We start from the raw sequence: 17140 nt of genomic DNA on the forward strand, positions 1-17140 counted from the left end.
GTTTGAAGATTACGTTTATTCTTAAAATGTTAAGTACTATAATAATAGTTCTTATGAACTGAAAAATAATAATATATATACCAAGGTATTTAAGTAAGAACAAAAAAGTAATATACATTCAAAGAAGGCAAGTGACCTTAGGAAACAACAAAAAGACACCTGTTTTACATACTAAGGTTTAGAAGACAATTCATCGGAATTATGGCCCGGCATGGCTAAGCGCGTTAAGACGTGCGTGCAACTCGTAATCTGAGGGTCGCGGGTTCGCATCCGCGTCGGCCAAACATGGTCGCCCTCCCAGCCGTGGGGGCGTTATAATGTGACGTTCAATCCCACTATTCGTTGGTAAAAGAGTAGCCCAAGAGTTGGCGGTGGGTGGTGATGACTAGCTGCCTTCCCTCTAGTCTTACACTGCTAAATTAGGGACAGCTAGCACAGATAGCCCTCGAGTAGCTTTGTGCGAAATTCCAAAACAAACAAATAAATCATCGGAATTATAGTTCAACTCAAAGTTTAGACCCACTTAAGAAAGAAAAATGATTTAGAAAACATTGAAGGATAAAGAGTTCCAGCTAAAGCAACATTTAATCAGAATACCACTAGAATGTAAATAATAGAATACAGTATTTAATGTATGAACAAAAATGTATTGTTTATTAGATTTCTGTTTCTTTTTAACTTCTGAAATCCAATTCCTATAATTTTAATACTTGTTTACAGAACTACGTCAACAGTGTTATTTATAACAATATTTTTTGTTAACGTGCTTCACACAGAATGTACGTAATTTAGAATCCCTTGTATTCGAATCCCTCAACGAACCTGTCAAAACCTTTTTTTCTTTCTAACACGGTATAAAACTGTTTGACAAGGGCTTTTGTCCGAAAAGTTGCTAATTAATATAAAGTATTTTGTCATAGACATGTGTTTTTACTTCTTTTGAACACTTTTTATTATTTCGTTTGAGAATAAAATAGACAAGGCTGTAATTATTTTCTAAGTCAACTAACCTGAATAATTTCATAATAAGGCCTAATTATGCCAGCACAGGTGTTCATTATAAGAAACAGTCACAGGAAGACATTATGTATAGAAACAATAAATAGAAGGTATTCTCCATAGAGAATGACCACAGTAGGGCGATAGAAGATAGTCACTCAAAGGTCTACTCCTGTTTCCTAACAGCCACAGGAAGGTGTTCATGGTCACAGGGGTATGCTTTACATGGAACAATCATCCGAGAACATTCTGTATCGGAACGGTTAATGGAAGGTGTTCTTTAAGACGAACAGTCACTGGCAGGTGTTATTTATAGAAAACAATTATGAAAAAATGTTGTTTATAGATAGTTGTATTTCGTGCTTTAAAATTCGAATTGAACAAGGCATTGCCAAGACGGTTTTCATTGATGTCCTTAACAATAAACCTGGTTCTTTAGTTGGAATTCAATGTTGCTCACATAACATAAGAATGTTTGGCAATTGTTCTTGCAATTTCTGTATATTGACATAAACATTCATGCTATTTTGGGAAACTAAATCGATGTTATTTTTATAGTTTAAAATATTACATTCTAATGTGTATGTTCTGTTATTTATTTATTAACTTTTTTGTACTGGGGTTAATAAAATGACGTTTCCTTGTTTGAGGTCAGTGGACATTAATTCCAGTGACTTTTCTTATTAATACAAGTGTATTATCATTACAATTCAAACAGGGCTATATTTATTCATACTCTGTTCGTATTATTGACATTCCACCAACAGATATATGCATCTTTCTAATATTATTATATGTATGTACGTATAAATAGAATTTTGTTTTGGTATAATCTGGTGTTAAACAAAGCTCGGCATGCTTTTCCACGTGGTGTTATCGGTCCTTTTACTTTCGCATGTCCTCTGCTTCAGATCCCTGTAAGAACACATGTATGATTAGTATGCACACCTCACAGAGCAGACTAAGTGGGGAAATGGGCTGCAAAACCAGATTCGGCTCGAAAGTGAAAATGGGAGCACAAATCCAGGACACTTCAGTTTTGCTGTTGCTAAAACGTGATTTGAGAAAGATAAACTTGTTTCAGCTGTTCCAGTGCATTTTTTTTAAATAAAATATTTCCCTAGCAGATTACTTTTTGAACTTATAACTGTTTAGTAAAACTAGCAATAGAAAATTTTATTCCTTGTACAACACTTCAGAAATAACACTTTCTGAAAACAACAAACTTATTGTATTGAAGGTTAGGTCTTTTCACAACACACACTAATCACTCAGAGCTAAACTACTGCGTGGTTCCCTTATGTTGCGGTCTTCGTTTAGTTTGGATTGAATTTCGCGCAAAGCTACACAAGGGCTATCTGCGCTAGCCGTCCCTAATTTTGCAGTGTAAGACTAAAGCGAAGACAGCTAGTCATCACCACCCACCGCCAACTCTTGAGCTACTCTTTTACCAACGAATAGTAGGATTGACGGTAACTTTATAACGCCTACACGGGTGAAAGGGCGAGCATGTTTGGTGGGACGGGGATTCGAACCCGTAACCCTCAGATTATGTTGCTGTACTTCCTGTTGTAAATCTTTTGAAATGTAGTTTTATGATGAAATTGGCTATGTATAAAGAAAACTAACGAACTGCTGGAAGTGCGTAGGACACAAAGATGCGCTGCTTATGAGTATATACATATAATAAGAAGAAGGTGGGCAGAGATTTCGATGGATAACATCGGAGGGAAGGTTGCCAGAGATCCTGATGGATAACATCTGAGAGAAGATTGGCAAAGATCCTGATGGACAACATCTGAGAGAAGATTGGCAAAGATCCTGATGGATAACATCTGAGAGAAGATTGGCAAAGATCCTGATGGATAACATCTGAGAGAAGATTGGTAAAGATTGTAATTGATAAAATTGAAGGAAGAAGAATGAGAGAAAGTCAGAAACTCACTTGGCTTGTGACATGACATGAAAAACGCTTTGGAGATGAAATTAGGAAAGTTGGTGCAGGAAGAGAGTAAAATAGAACCATAGTTATCGGTTATTAGAACCGGGGACGACACAATTACCGATTGTTTGTGCTGTCAGATTGAAAACATCTTGAGTAAAAACAAAATTTACTTATGTTTTCAGAGTCTCGTTATCTATACTAGCTTCGTGTTTCCCCCACCCTCCTCAAAAAACTATCAACAAAAAATTAACGCGATAATTGTTCGCATTTTAGTCAATAAAATATTAGTTGAAACCATTTGTCTGTAATTATTGTTTGTAGAATAACTATAATACTGTATTCCTAATGTTATCGGGAAAAAGATATCAATATATCGAAAAAAAAGCAATTATTTCAGAAGCGTACCTTTGGATTACGTAGTCAGGACTACGCTCGGAGGAAAGAATCAAATACGTTTGGTGGCCTATTTCACGTAAAGATGGTTTTTCAACTTCGTATAGGCCGTTTCATGAAAACTGAGTTGTTGTTTTGTATGAATTTCTCAGACTACACTAATAGTGCCATAGCTAATTATTCTGAAGAACTATGGATATTCTGTTTTTCTAATGAAAGCTAGATTTATTAAAAATGTTAACAATGAGAGTTTAAAGTCACTTCTTTGTAACAGAGTTTCTAATACGTGTAAAACGATGTTCCAAAACATAGACGGTAAAATATATATACATATTTTGTTTCTGTCCAACTACGTAACGCGGATTATTAGATAAAAATCCGTTAGCTCCAAGTCAATTTTTTCTCTTTATTGGTTTGGCTAGTTTTAGTTAATAACAAAAAAAAATGTTTTATTTCGAGAGCTAAATGCTGTTTGTTTACAAAAATATATAAAAATCGGTATCGTCTTCCACAAATCAGTTTGTGTAATAATCGTTTCGTGTAAGAGACAAACCTATTTCAAGTAATAAAGTGCTTGGAGTGAATGTAGACTCAGATAGTAATTTGATATGTAGAAACCCAGCTGGGGCAGCTACTGTAACATTTCCATGGCCTCTTTCTGACTGATCGACTCGAAGTTTCGTGGATAGAGTTTCGCTCGTATAAACTGAATTATTTCCTGAAGCTTTTATTTTGTAGTTCGAGGGATCTGTGACTCAGATATTTTAAAATAGTTATATTTACAGGCTCGTTCGCATCTGTTCTGTTTTTTTGTTTTATTTTGTAGAATGTTTTCGGAATCCATTAACAAAATAGTGGTATCTGAAAGGAGATTCTAGAATGTTGAACTCGATCATAGCTGACTAAAACTCTGTAAAATAACTCCAGAAGAGCTAACTTGTCACCAGCGTCAGTTGATATGTTTTATACAAAACGATCTCATGGGGCCATTCTGTTTTGCAATTTAACAAATATGAAGAAAAATATGCGTAGGCCTAATCTATGTTTGAAAAGTTAGGTTTACAGATATATTTAAAATGACAATTAAATATGTTCACAAATAATTTACCAAACACTCAATACCTCTATCCAGGTATGTTTTTATCTCTGTGTTCATTTGTTTAATTCACCAATCAGCGTACAGATTTTGTAAGTGTATGGTTGAAGTTATGAGTTATATTTCAGTCTGATCTTATCGGTTATGACTTTACTCGCAATTTCGAATTCACCACTCTGAATAGGAAAATTAGTGTCAAGGTTCGCAACTTCTGACGTTTAAGCCAAATATTTTTGTCCTAATTCTAAGACATCTTTGCAACATAGCTTAGAAAAACAATGGTGGTGTCACCATGGCAGTAAAATTCGCTTTGGGAAAAATAAAATACAAACAGTTATGACACAATTATAATAAATGACGCATTTAGGTTATTGCAAAGTAATAGGTTTCGTTTGTCACAGAGAGCAACTTCAAGCGGAACAGTATACCATAAGTAACTATGAAATATGTGAGATATAGATGTACGAGAGTATTCTAATACTCTAAATACAATAAGAAATATCTAATTTCAGTGAAAACAGTTTCAAGTAAACAGTTAGCTTTGGTTTCATAAGGACATGTTTCATGTTGTTGTTTTTTATGAATATTAATGCACCAGCAGCCTAGAGCTTATAACGCTATAATACTGGGTTTCGGCACCCACGGTAAACAGAGAACAAATAGCCTATTATAGAGCCCGTGCTCAATAAGAAATAACATAGTGTAAAATCAACCTACCTGCTTTTATCAGGACTAAAAATAAACCCAGTAATAAGTATAGCTCATTCAACACACTGTTCTTATGTTCGTACTTAAAATGACTAGAATACATTGATTCATCAATTGATACCCTCGATTAATATACCTCCCCTCAACGTTTTATGGCCAATGAAAGAACATTAAATAACTGCAATACTGTATGTATATACATATATATATATAGAGAGAGAGAGAAAGAGAGAGGATTGACATTTGAAATAAATTACTACGACATATGATAATATTTACCTACGGAGACAGGTGCCTGACCAATACAGACAGTGTTGGACAAGCTAACATTTGTTTACTAATATTCTAATTAAACGTTTAACTGAGTTAAATGTAAAAAAAAAAAACATATTATGTGACACACACACTATGGTGTGTCGCCAACACTATTAACCCTTGTCACTTTACAACACACACAGAACTGACAGATACAGATAGTAGATAAAGTCAAACCTTAAATAATAGCCGTAAAGTATACGCGACAAAGTTAGGTTTTACTCGTGGTTAAACATATCAGTGATCAGTTTTAATTACTGGTTCTCGAAGACCGTAAGAAAATCATCGCGATAATAATCATTAATCAATAACACTTGATAAAAGGAAGATAACAAGTAGTGATTAGAATTATAAATTATTTAATTAATAATGTAGCTGATCCATAACAGATTAACCAGGACTATATAATGTCATAAAACAATTCAAAATAAAGGATAATAATTATTAAATTATTATGATTCGTTAGTTAGGTACACTTACAATTATTTATCAGCACCACAGTTAGGACAGACTTCACCAGGAGTGCTAAATACTATATTCCTATATTTACTGTGCTACATAATGGCCAATTTTGATCAGTTATGCACTTATTTGTTTTCAAAATACTGTTTCTTTTATATTTCCAACAAAACTGAACTAATATTCAAGAACTCCCATTACAAGTCTTTTTCTACCAGACCAGTCACTGAGGTTTTCAGTCATAGTTCCAGTAATGTTATACGAGTTTCGGACAGCTGAAGTTTTGATTAGTCCTATATCCTATATAAATTAAACTTAGTAAACTGTCATTGGGAAATGTATGCACGTGTATTATTATACATTATATCTGATAATGCTAATAAAGTTACGTTTACAGAAACGTTCTTCGTAGTTGAGCATAAAGTTACTCAAGGGCCTATCTGTGCACTGGTTTCTAGTGTTGTAAGTCCGCAGCTGTTCCACTGGAAAGGAGGGGGTGAAAGAAATAGTAGAATGTTTCTTTATTTACATGAAGAAACTACTTGTTTGATTCGTATCTCGTCATTGGTTCACTATACCAGTAAATAAGTAAAACTTTTTTCGTATAATTTTAGGCTTATTAAACAAAATATTATTACCTGTCATAAATATATTCATTAACATTTAATTTCACCAACAACGTCTTGATAGCTTTTGCAACGTTTTTCGACTTGTGAAAAAAAAAATTAAATTATCCGGTAAACTAAAACACTTAAGTATCCAGAAACGTGAACAGTAACAAAAGTAAGTACCCCAACACTGAGTACCAACAAGAGCGAGTTACCATAACAACGAGTACCAGCAAAATGTCACTGTAGTTAACGCTTTGTCTGCAACGTTTTCAGTTCCTTCTTTATTTGTTTTAGCTTAAAGCAACACAATGGTTAGTCGTACTGTGTCTTTTGCTGGAATCAAGCTCTGAAACTTACCACTGATATACTGAGTAGATAAATAATGTCAAAATCTAAATAAAGATAGTAAGAATAATTTGAGTTGATTGCTTTTTAATATTTTTTTTCTTTTTATTGTTCGATGATGAGATTTCAGTCTTCCCAAACCCGGAAGTTAAAAGCTATTTTCGTGAACCCGAAACTCCAGACTCTCTTCAATGACTCGGCGGCAAATGAGCAAGGTTACAACGCTGTAAATCAGATTTCGACATCCATGGTGAGCAGAGCAAAGATAGCTTATTGCGTTGCTTTGCGTTTTAATAACAACAAAAAGAAAGAGAAACGTCAGACGGCGCGTTTACACCGTGAAACAATACTATTCCAGTTTTATTATACATTAAGAAACTGTGAAGTAGAGATCCAGTAAAAAATGTATTTCTTAACAACAACAAAAATCAGAAATTGTTAGATAGAGAGAAGTAAATAATCATATTAAAATAAATAGTTTAAGTCCTTCAAAACGTCTTACCTTGAATTAATAAAGGATTACCTTTCTAGTTCAAAACGATAGAAATATTGAAATTAAGCACAAAGCTATACAGTGGGCCATCCGTTCTTTGCCAACCACGGGTATCGAAACCCAATTTCTAACGTTGTAAATCCGCAAACAAATCGTTGTGCGACTAGTGGCTTGAAATTTGAAGAAAATTTCTTCTAAATAATATATTATATTAGTCAAATTTCACATTTTTCCCTTTTGCAGTTTAGGGAGCCAGAAGATGGGTCAAAGTTTGTGTTCCTTTACTGCACAAAAAAAAAAATTAATTATTTTATAAAATAATGTTCTAGCTATTCAGTTAGAAAAGAGTGGCCCCAGAACTTGCGGTAAGTTGCTGTTGACTTTCTGCCATCTTTTTATTCTATCATTTAAATACAAGGAACAACTAATGCAAATAGTTCTTTGTAACAGCATTATGTCAATATCCAAACTCAATTTTATTTTTTCAAGACAGATGCCGTGGGTGTCGACACTTTAATCAAAATAAAGTACAGAACAACGTTTCGACCTTTTTTAGGTCATCTTTAGGTTTATTCTTTGTTTTGAATTTCGCGCAAAGCTACTCGAGTACTATCTGTGCTAACCGTCCATAATTTAGTAGTGTAACACTAGAGGGAAAGCAGCTAGTCACCACCACCCACCGCCAACTCTTGGGCTACTCTTTTACCAACGAATAGTGGGATTGACCGTAACTTTATAACGCCCCCACGGCTGAAAGGGCGAGCATGTTTGGTGCGACTGGGATTCGAACCCGAGACCCTCAGATTACGAGTCGAAAGCCTTAACCCACCTGGCCATGCCGGGCCAGGTAAAGAATCTATAGGTTCATTGTGATCATCTGATACATTTTCTTTTTTATTATCCTTTCTTGTGATGTCTTTTGTTGATTTGTTCATTAGATAGTCACATTTTACCATGTGACTTTTACCAGGTTATATTGTACATTGAAGAAAAAGGCAAAAACAAACAAACTGTAAGAAGGTTTTTCCTTCTGTTGCCTTTCTTATATGATAATATTTTAGCTGCTGACTTTACCATCCATTATAAAAAATACAAATATGAAACCCATTACCAAATGCATACCACCTCTGTATATTAGCAAGTACTTTCACAGATAATGAGCGTGACCTTTTATTATAATGTAACATTATACTAACAAGTGCAAAGCATATATAAAGAGATAAATTAAAGTGGTGATTTCCTTTATCCGTTCTATGAACTCCTTTATATACAACTCATCATGTCTTCAATTATCTGCTTTTATAAATACACCTCTAAATTATCTGTCACAGATTTAGCTTTATAATTTATTAGTCGTTTAAACCTAAAATTATCACCATTTGAATGTTAGCTATACAGTTAAAGTTATGTTAAAGCCTGTTATGTAATCCTACTTTCAAGGACTTTTCTTGCAGGAAAACGATTGTATTTATGACTAATATATTTCAAATCTACTTTACCCTAATCATTTGCACGTTATGGAAGCTGTGTGTGTGTTTTTCGTATAGCAAAGCCACAAAGAGCTATCTGCTAAGCCCACCGAGAGGAATAGAACCCCTGATTTTAGCGTTGTAAATCCGGAGACATACCGCTGTACTAGCGGGGGACGTTGTGGAAACTAAATATGGCGGGTAAAGCATTATTCACTCTATATACTCCCATCTGAAGTGAAACTGAAGTAATGGAGAACGCAAAAGAGTTCACCCAATTTCGTGTTTAGTGATTTTCATTGAAAAATCCAGTTTACTTTTACCTTACCGTTATTGATAACAACAAATATCTTGAGACTGTTTGTATAACAATATAACAAAATGACATAACGTGAGTATCTGCACTAGATACATGCGTAAAGGACATCACGTGCTTAAAAAAATTAACTTTACTACAAGCTGAAAATGGACATATCCAAAATACATTTTGATACCCTATGTTTGGGATATAAAATACATCTCGATACTCTGTGTTTGGGGTATGATCAAATTAAATTATATTCTTCCCGAACAGATTTTAGACTAAATTTTTATTTAATTAAAGATTTGTAATTATTACCTTGAAAATAACCGTACAGAAGAACATATGATTGCGGCAACATGTTATTTCGGATATTTTTATATGTGAAAAAATGTTTGGACAATCAGCTAATAACAAATTTTCAAAAGTTAATATTTACTAATTAATTATAATAAAGACTTGAGTTATACTTACAATTAGTATGTTTGTGTTATTGCTTTAAAATTAGTTTTTGCTGGTAAGCTATTTTTAACATCCCACTATTGTTTGTTTTCTGAAAAATCTAAACACAAACTCAGCATATTATATATATGTTTGGAAAGCTATGTTCATCGTCTATCACTTAGAAATTAATATGTTTGTGTAAGGTACGTATTCATAGAACTGTGCCCCAGAACACTGGCGACATGAGATTGGACACTTAAGAAAGCGTGGCCCTTGTGCGTTATAGGAATCTGGTTGTGAAATAGATGACTCGAGTAATGTATTATAATAATCTGATAAACTGAAGTACTTCTTGTTCCCTAAGCTTGTGTTTTGTGTCTAAAGCGAACTGACTTTTTCCCTTTACAGTAGATGATTTAGTCTTGGCGCCATGATGATTTAATGATAAAAAAAGATTCTCTAAAATTACCATCTTTTCAGCGAGCTTACTGTAGGGCAGGGTAAAAAAATGTATCAGGTAGGTGGTGCCACTGCTTCCGTAGGGATAGATCGGAATTTCGTTGAAATGGTATTTTAGATATCTCCTCTATAAATCATCAGAACTTTACAACACTGTACAGTGTTTCCTTTTATAACAATACCTATGTAATGACTGAGTTACAAGTTCTGGGAATTCTTGTAAATAGAATAGTAAAATATATTAATTTTTCTTCTTCTTTCTTTTACTTTTATTTTTTAAATAACTCAAAAACCAAACCGATAATGTAAACCAATTTCACTGAGGTGACAGTTTCAAAAGGGGTATCCGCTTGTATAAGTATTATTAATAACTTGTAGTAATAAAAATCAAAATCATAACTAGTGTAAGCGATGTTATTATTACCCCCTTGAAGTCGGTTGTCTTACAGAAATGGTGTGTTCCTTTAAAAAGTTTAATTACAGGTTGAAACGGGAATTATTAGCCAATAATAGATAAACAATAAATATTACAGTTCTGACTTCATTGTATGTAGCACTTGGTTATAAATACAATCTTTCTATGTCTATTGAAACACGGCATTGAAAAACAAGTAAAGAAAAACTTTCCAAAAGAGAAAGGTAATGTAGGGATGGCTAATATCAGTCTTTCAACAACAATACAAACAAGATGGTAGAGTTGGCATTTGTACCATCTCTACATAATAGAACAGCAAAAATTAACATATAGCAATTTATATATAAAACTATCCAATCAAAATTGAGTTTAATTTATCCTATTTTTGTCTGTTAAAATCCTACAACACTGTGTACCGGGGTTATTCTGTAGGGATCATACAGATGTCATCCCTACTATTTTGTTTGCATTCTTTTTGAAGAGTTAATATTAGCCATCCCTACTTCGTTTTGAATTTTTTTCTTTACGTATAAAATATGGTGAAAAACATGATGTAGAATCTCAAATTTGACACTAAAGTAAAAACCGTAGGACGTTTACCCTATCAATAAAAGTAAATACACGTATATATATATGTGTGTGTATATAAAATATATATTGGATCATGTTCTACAGTATTTCTTGACGCCTAGTCGTACTCATTAGTATTTCTTGTCGTGCTTGACAATATTTCTGTTCGCATACGTAAAGCCAAAAACTCAGAACACGTTATTTTATTAACTGTCTGTTGCATTCCTAACAGAAAATGCAGCAATTCACCACCTCCATCAGCCAACTCTTGGACCACTTTTTTACTAACTAAAGAATATCAAAGGATATCAAATTATAACGCGCTCACGGCTAATAAGATGAGCGTGTTTGGTGACAGGCTCTAACTCGCGACCCACAAACTGCAAATCGAACGCCCCAAACCATTAGTTCATACCAGGCAATATTATTATTGATGTGTTACTCGACTCATTAATGGTAAAAAATCAGAGTCATTACCCAATAAACAATGTAGACAACGTGGCTGCCCCAATGGAATCGCTTGGCATAAAGTGTGGGGATAATAAATAAATGTTTTAATGGACTCTGAGACGACATATAGTTTGATAAATTGTAATTATAACTTCTACTGAATGTAATTTAAATTGATGTGTCGATCACATTATTATTATTAATGAAACGTTTAATGTCAAAGTGCTTTACATACTAAATATGGGAGTTAAAATACGTCAAAACTGTATGTATGTATATAATGTTATAAGATCACATATATGAGTCAATACCAGTAATTTATATTTGATTTCTTACGGGGGAAAATAATCGAGTAAACAGCACAGCAAGTGTGTAAATTGAGAAATTTAAAGCGTACACTACCTTTATGGCATTGATAGGCCTTTTTACTGACGGGGTGGGAGGATAGTGAAAATAAAGTGGTACTAAATACCAAAGAAATTTGTTTTGCCTTTAATAGTTAGTTAGTTAGTTATCACCATTAGATTCCATCTAGGAACATAGGGCCGCAATCGCTTGCGGATTCTTCAACAAGTATTTAAGTGAGTAGGTTGTTAGCCCACTGTACCGAGCCGTCCCTAATTTAGCAGTGTAAGACTAGAGGGAAGGCAGCTAGTCATCACCACCCACCGCCAACTCATGGGCTATTCTTTTACCAACGAATAGTGGGATTGACCGTAATATTATAACGCCTCCACGGCTGGGAGGACGAGCATGTTTGGCGCGACGCGGGCGCGAACCCGCGACCCTCGGATTACGAGTCGCACGCCTTATGCGCTAGGCCATGCCAGGCCTTTTTGCCTTTAATACGTTTCTATTTATCTTTTTCAATTATCAAAATAATCAGTATTACCTTAGGCTATCTTTGTACAGTTTCTGAACGATCTAATATTATTTTAAACTGCTATTCACTCCATTCCATAGGTCTCATATAGCAGGAGATGTGTCTTTCGGTTGAAGTTACATGATATGGTTATCCTATTTGTCAGACAAAAATTAATACTTTCACATCAGTGGTAGTCACATTATATCACGATATATCAGAAGAGGTAAAGGGAACTGGTGGAACTTTCTAATGAGAGGGGCTGTCCTCGTCATTAAGGAGGTAATTTTCCTCCTAAACTTTTCAATAAGCAACAAGTTTCTACCTTTGTGATTTTATGTTGATTAAAAAGTCCTCTCCCCGGGCCACGGGTTTTGGAATTACAAGTGTCTCACACACAAAAATATTAAAAAGTATTTGTTGCAAGCTGATGATTCACCTTCTTAAAGAATGGCTGAATTATATAAAAACCTGGTATTTTTATCTTATGTTTTTATGAAAAAAAATTACAACCGTAAGAACCGGTTAACTATACGTTATCTATTATACTCATATGGTAGCTGCCGATACTGTCATTCACAAAAGTGACGCAGAAGGCTAAGTTCACCTGTTGTTACTTCCGCCTTTTTATGAGACTTAACCATGAAAACATAAAATACTCTTGTATTCCTCTTACTATAGAAAGAGGCGTAATTGCAATTGCAGGTCGCATTCAAAAACCTGCTGCAGCTCAGTGTCACGGCCACAAAAGTTCAACGAACTCTGTATCGAAGCCTGGTGAGCTTCCCTGCACTCCATCTTTATGGGCTGGAAAGCTCCGTTACTTTTTGACGTCATGCTCTACAATAGCGCGACCTGTTGGTGAACCTGGCCATTTATGATAGTTGTACTAGAATTGTTATTTCTCGTCCTTTTTTTTAGTTGGCTATATATCAAGCTCGTAAGGTTGCGCAACATTGTAACAAGTTTATCCTCTTCCCCCCCCTTCTAATATAAATTGTTTTATTTGATAACCTCCGTCTCTGTATGAGTTTGGTATCATTTTTATTTTACAATGACATTTAAGCCTAACGTAATTTAGGCTAAGCCTATATTTTACAATTATATTTTGTGAATTTTAATCTTTGCACCTAGCCGATATTTCCCCTTTATATCGATAACGTAGACGATTTAAAATAAGAATATATGGTTTTACATAAATCTTTAAAAGGCAGATAACAAACCTCTTTTCAACACACCTAACCGTTTTTATTACCTTTTAGGGGTTCTTCAGAAGAAGTATACAAAAACAAATCGAATACAGATGTCTCCGTGAAGGCAAATGTCTCGTAATTCGTCTAAACCGGAACCGGTGTCAGTATTGCCGCTTTAAGAAGTGTCTTGCCGTCGGGATGTCCAGAGACTGTAAGTACATGCTGTGCATACATTTTTTTTTTTTTTTTAGTATCTGTATCCTACCACATTTTTTTAACGAAATAATACAGTATATGTTGTATGAGTTTTTAAATAATAAGGTCACCATCTTTTTGGACTTGCTGATAGTTTGTAACAGTTAGATGTTGTGTTGAAGTGTTAAAGTTGATATAAAAAATGTTTTACTTGCCTTTTTGGTTTGTTTATACCGCGTTGTATAAAACCCAATTTAAACATGATTCACGAGTCATATCTTAATGTCACTTGTCTGAGTTGTGTGTTAAAAATACAGTTCGTCGCTTGTAAAACCATTTTAAGAAAGTTTTTATTTTTTATCTTGGCTGAGTCATAATAAGGTTATACATTGTACCTTTGATGCTTTGTAACCTATAACAACTGGATGTTAGAAAATCTTCAATACAACATAAGATCTATTTATGAAAAAAAAGAAAAAGGAAATTTGAATGATAAAACCTTGTAGAATGGACGACAGCTGCCTGTTGTGGAGACACAAGCGTATAGGACGACGGATTCGAAAGTCTTCCGCCTTTCGTCTTCAGGTCAGTGTGGGTGTAGATGTTATCGGTCTTTTATAATATCCTGGTTGATTGTGGAGAGCGTGTTATGATTGGTTAGATTATCACTGTTTCTGATTGGAGCTTCAACCAATGGCAACCACAGATTACTCATCTCTAATCCGGAATCACTGTGTACTGAAGGTTTAATAATGTTAATATTAAATGATTCTTTCGTTTTTCTTGTCTTCCAAAATTTGTCTGTGTCGATGTTTCTGGTTTTCTCCCAGTTTATTCTGTGTTCAGTTGACGTGGCGTGCTCTGTAATGGTTGAATTTTGTGTTTTCATGAGTCTTGTACTATCTTTATGTTCTTTTATTCTTGTCGCGAGTTTTCTTCCCGTTTCTCCAATGTATGTATCGTTGCAGGAACACGGAATTTCATAAATGACGTTTTTGATATTCTTTTTGGTAGGTCGCTGTTTGTTTATTACTAGAATGGATCTTAAGTTATTGTAGGATTTCCAACAGACTTCTATGTTGAATTTCTTGGCTATACGTGTGAGTTTTTCACTGAAATGTTGTAGGTATGGTAGGTAAATGGTGGTAGTGGTGGTAACTTTCTCATCTTTTCTTTCAGTCGTGGTCTTCTTCAAGGAGTTTGTGATGAAGGAGGGGGTGTAACCATTCTGTTAAAACTCTCTACGATCTTTTGGCGTTCTGCTTCGATGGATGCTGTATTGCAAATGTTTTCTGCTCTCTTGTTTAGGCATTGGATTATACCACGTTTTATCGAGTTTGGATGATAGGACTGGAAGTGTAGGTATCTGTCCGTGTGGGTGAGTTTTTCGCATACATTTGCGGTTATCTGTCTTGCTTGTTTGCTGATGAGTATGTCAAGAAATGATACACTATTTTGTTTCTCTATTTCCATAGTGAAGTGGATTCTTTAGTCTGCGGAATTGAGATGTTCTAATAAGACTGGTAAGTTTTCATGAGTGTGGGGCCAAATAACGAAGGTATCGTTGACATGTCTTTAGAAACTTGGTTTTATAGGTGTGGATGAAAGGGCTTTTTCTTCAAAGTCTTCCATGAAAATGTCTGCTAGGATCGGAGAGAGTGGTGATCCCATGGCTAGACCATCTGCTTGTTCGTAGAATTCCTCGTTGCATTGGAAATAGATTGTTAGTTCCATTATGGCGTCTATTTTCATATCTGTTCTGTGTGGTAGAGAGTTGTCATTCAGCTGTCGTTTTCTGGTGATGTGAAGGATTTCTGAAGTTGGAACATTGGTAAATAGAAACCTTACAAAGCTCGCATACTGCTCTAATCACCTGACTTTCCTACTACGCTGCAGAGATTCCAACTTCATCCCAAATTTTTTGAGACTCAAAGAAACTACTTTCACCAGAACCACTAAGATTAAAAAGGTCCTCGACAATACCAGCAGACACCTCCTGAGACTGTATATAGAAGAAAAGATACGGGAAAATCACCATCTAACCAACACAGCTGGAATACAATATACCGATATTCAACAACTTTTCTCCACAAACATTAGAGCACTAGATATCCTAAACCTCTACACCAAACGCTATGCATCCAACCTAGAAAACATCAAGAAGAAACAAGTTCAAAAATTCAACAGACAGATCAAGATGGATAATCCTACGTTTATAAACATAGTTAAAGCTCCAATTAGAAACAGTGATAATCTAACCAATCATAACACGCTCTCCATAATCAACCAGGACACTATAAAAGACCGACAACATCTAAACCACACTGACCTGAAGACGAAAGGCGGAAGACTTTCAAAACGTCGTCCTCTACACTTGTGCCTCTACAACAGGCAGTTCCATCCATTCTACAAAGTTTCATCATGAATACTCTGGCTAAACAATCTATCAGAGGAACGTTTGAAGTTTACTCTATGTTCAACGATTAACAAGTTATATAAGGTATTTAAAAAGCATCAGAATTTTTATCTGTCTTCAAACCAATAAGATAAAAACATGATAGGGAATACTCAAGATAAAATAAAACTGAAAGATAAAAATAGAAACTTATGCTATGGCCAAACTTGTAAAGACTACCCAACATACAATACTACGAGAAAAAATTAGCTTAGCCTCGTAGTATCGTGGTATTGCATATTAGAGAAACATTAGAAATAATGAAATACGAAAAGAAGTACCAAACAGAGATGAAGGACCAGCTAGTCATTATGTTGATATACAGCGAAATATGTAATTATAATAAAAAACGAAAAGAAGTACCAAACAGAGATGAAGGACCAGCTAGTCATTATGTTGATATACAGCGAAATATGTAATTATAATAAAAAACGAAAAGAAGTACCAAACAGAGATGAAGGACCAGCAAGTCATTATGTTGATATACAGCGAAATATGTAATTATAATAAAAAACGAAAAGAAGTACCAAACAGAGATGAAGATCCAGCAAGTCATTATGTTGATATACAGCGAAATATGTAATTATAATAAAAAACGAAATGAAGTACCAAACAGAGATGAAGGACCAGCAAGTCATTATGTTGATATACAGCGAAATATGTAATTATAATAAAAAACGAAAAGAAGTACCAAACAGAAATGAAGGACCAGCAAGTCATTATGTTGATATACAGCGAAATATGTAATTATAATAAAAAACGAAAAGAAGTACCAAACAAAGATGAAGGACCAGCTAGTCATTATGTTGATATACAGCGAAATATGTAATTATAATAAAAAACGAAAAGAAGTACCAAACAGAGATGAAGGACCAGCAAGTCATTATGTTGATATACAGCGAAATATGTAATTATAATAAAAAACGAAAAGAAGTACCAAACAGAGATGAAGATCCAGCAAGT

General features: G+C 34.4%; 1 protein-coding gene across 1 annotated transcript in view; it reads left to right on the forward strand.

Annotated features, from left to right (window-relative positions):
• The window catches only part of LOC143234234 (ecdysone-induced protein 78C-like), a 45742-nt gene that overhangs the window by 18521 nt on the left and 10081 nt on the right, over window positions 1–17140 (forward strand). The window contains exon 3 of the mRNA XM_076471435.1: window positions 13597–13738. Coding sequence (XP_076327550.1) covers window positions 13726–13738 — 13 coding nt within the window. The 5' untranslated portion in view covers window positions 13597–13725. The remainder of the gene's footprint in view (window positions 1–13596; window positions 13739–17140) is intronic.

This window comes from Tachypleus tridentatus, chromosome 12, assembly GCF_004210375.1.
Source record: "Tachypleus tridentatus isolate NWPU-2018 chromosome 12, ASM421037v1, whole genome shotgun sequence".
NCBI classification, from domain to species: Eukaryota; Metazoa; Arthropoda; class Merostomata; order Xiphosura; family Limulidae; genus Tachypleus; species Tachypleus tridentatus.